The sequence below is a fragment of the Oratosquilla oratoria genome, chromosome 21 (genome assembly GCF_046742065.1).
Source record: "Oratosquilla oratoria isolate Oo_2021 chromosome 21, ASM4674206v1, whole genome shotgun sequence".
Lineage (NCBI taxonomy): Eukaryota > Metazoa > Arthropoda > Malacostraca > Stomatopoda > Squillidae > Oratosquilla > Oratosquilla oratoria.
The window spans coordinates 58,264,139-58,266,638 of NC_134797.1; the positions used below are offsets into that span (position 1 = coordinate 58,264,139).

Genomic DNA, 2,500 nt, shown 5'->3' on the forward strand with positions numbered 1-2,500 from the left:
TCAGAGTAAAAGGCTAACACATAAGCCTGCTTACAAAAGATGCTAGAAAATATAGTAAGTGCGTGGATTTAGAAAAGAAAGTGGATGCAGATTTAATCCAGGCGAACATTGTAAATGAGTCTAAGGCAAAGTTTGATAAGAAAAAAACATAAAAAGACGGGACCCCGTGAAGACAGTTTGAGTTCCTTGTGAATATAACTATGTAAATTCACACACACACACACACACACACACACACACACACACACACACACACACACACACACACACACACACACACACACACACACACACACACACTCATACGCGTGCGTGTGCGCTCACGTACACTGTCTATCCGTCTATGTTTATCAGTTTCTATCATGTGTTTATGTCCTTCCCTCTTACCATTTCCTGTGATTTTCTCTCTCCATCTTTTCTGGAAGTCTCTATAACATTCTCTTCACGAGAATATCTGTGTTCATTTGTCCGTATATTTGTCTTTCTCCTATCTTTCCCTCTATCTCTCTTCATAGCTGCACATTTGTCCTCTTTTTCTTGCTATATCATTTATGGATGTATCTGTTGTTTTATCTAATGCATTCTTTACACTCTCCCATTTCTCTCTCTCTCTCTCTCTCTCTCTCTCTCTCTCTCTCTCTCTCTCTCTCTCTCTCTCTCTTTCTCTCTATTCTTATTGTTATTCTTGTGGTTATTCTTGTTTCAGTTCTCATTATTTTTTGGAATTTCCTGAAAAATTCACAGGCGACTTTTTTATAGATACATATTCCTTTGGCCCAGTGTATGATTTGTTATCTGTGGTGTTAATATAATGCGCGTAACTGAGTGCGTGCGTGCGTGCGTGCGTGCGTGCAGGCGAGCCTTTGGGGGGTGATGGGTCATATTCTTAAACCGTACTAAATAATGTGGTTACCTTACCGCACAACCTCTGTCTTGCAAACAAAAAGCTAGATGTTGGGATCTTGTGATCATGTGGACTATTTGTTAGGAAGAGTGGTCACTCCTTATAAGTATCGAGCACCATACAAGTGGGGAACCCCATTGCTTTCGGAAGATTTAAGAATACGACCTTTGGGGTACCAACATGCGTGCATGCATTCCGTCCCTGGGCCCGTTTTCTGTTGTCTCTCACCCATCAGTCCCGCCGTGCCCTGGGTGCTGATGTGCCCGGCTCCTGACGTGTCAGCTGCCTGCGCGGGGGTCACGCAGGCTGGTGGAGCAGGCGTCAGATTCCCAAGGTGACACGTGATTTTGGGGTGGCTCCTCATCCACCCCTCGTCGCAGGTGTATTGGACAGACGCGCCGTGTATGATGGTCAGGTTCTTCTTGTAGCCCGCCATGTACTTGCCGTGGGTCATCCCTGGCAGGATACAAGGCTCTGGAAGAAGAAGGACGGTGGTATCGCCTGAGACTCGATGGAGGCTACCCAAGGCAGGTGACAACTCCCTGCAGGTCCCTCCGATGGGGGAAGCTTCCTCGTGGGTTTCCTCAGACATCACGAGGGAGTACCTGTCTTTTTTTTTTTTTTTTTTTTTTTTTTTTGAGTAAATCCGCATGTTTTACTGGAGGGAGCTCCGGAAGAACGGACTTCTGGGACCAGCGCTCTGTTGGCTTCCGAAAGACCTAAGAGGAGTTTCTTTATCAGAAGCGTCCGGGAATGTTCCTGGTGAGGAGCATCTGCTTGTCAAGCTGAGTTGTTAAAAGGAATGATTCTTTGTATCTTTGTCGGTGAGTGTCTTTAGACAGCCCCCCTACACGAGAAACTTAGGATCATCGTCAATGGATCTTGACGACGCTGTGCATTGGGACAACACTTTAATGATTCGGCTCGAGAAACCTGTCATTTGGTTATAATGTAATGTTAAGAACAAGAAAGAGATTAGTAACTTAACTTAAAGAGCCAAAGGTCCCCGAGAACCTCCAGCGTTGTTATTTTTTGTTTAGGTGACACGATGAGCCAAACTGTTGACCTGCTAAACACAAAATCATATCTCTCCTCGACTCAAAATCTCTTCGACACAAAATCTCTTCTCTTGTCATGGTCTTCTCATCTTCTTAGAACTATCTTAACCCTTGAGCTTAGCTAATTCCTGAATCAGCGACCAAGAATATCGCAGATAAGTAGACAAAACCAAAGACCACGTGGGCAAGACATACCGTACGAAGTAATGTAATGGAATAAATGCAGCTTTATGGTAATCTACAGTAAGTAATATCATACTAATTTATGTGAAGGGGATCTGACGATTGCCACTTCTGAGGTCAAAGTTTTGATGGAGCCTAAGATACCTCATGGCAGCGAGTTACAGAAATCTTCAAATGTTAGTTTCACGCTTGAAATGTATAATTCTACCATGATTAACTTTATTTGATGTCACAACTGTGAACTTAGAATTACATTTCACAAGGACTTTGGAAGTGATGATCCTATCGCAGTGTAGGCAAAATTCATGATACATAATCGTTCCAAACAGCTCTGACTGACAGGACCAGGCCTTGT

The 2,500-nt window shown here is 43.7% G+C and overlaps 1 protein-coding gene across 4 annotated transcripts in view; it reads right to left on the reverse strand.

Annotated features, from left to right (window-relative positions):
• The window catches only part of Hasp (Hig-anchoring scaffold protein), a 773,651-nt gene that overhangs the window by 53,846 nt on the left and 717,305 nt on the right, over positions 1-2,500 (reverse strand). For 3 of the 4 annotated variants that reach the window (XM_076205010.1, XM_076205011.1, XM_076205009.1), the window contains one exon: positions 1,133-1,378. The exons of the other annotated variant lie outside the window; for it this stretch is intronic. In XM_076205010.1, coding sequence (XP_076061125.1) covers positions 1,133-1,378 — 246 coding nt within the window. The remainder of the gene's footprint in view (positions 1-1,132; positions 1,379-2,500) is intronic. 4 annotated transcript variants of the gene reach the window in all.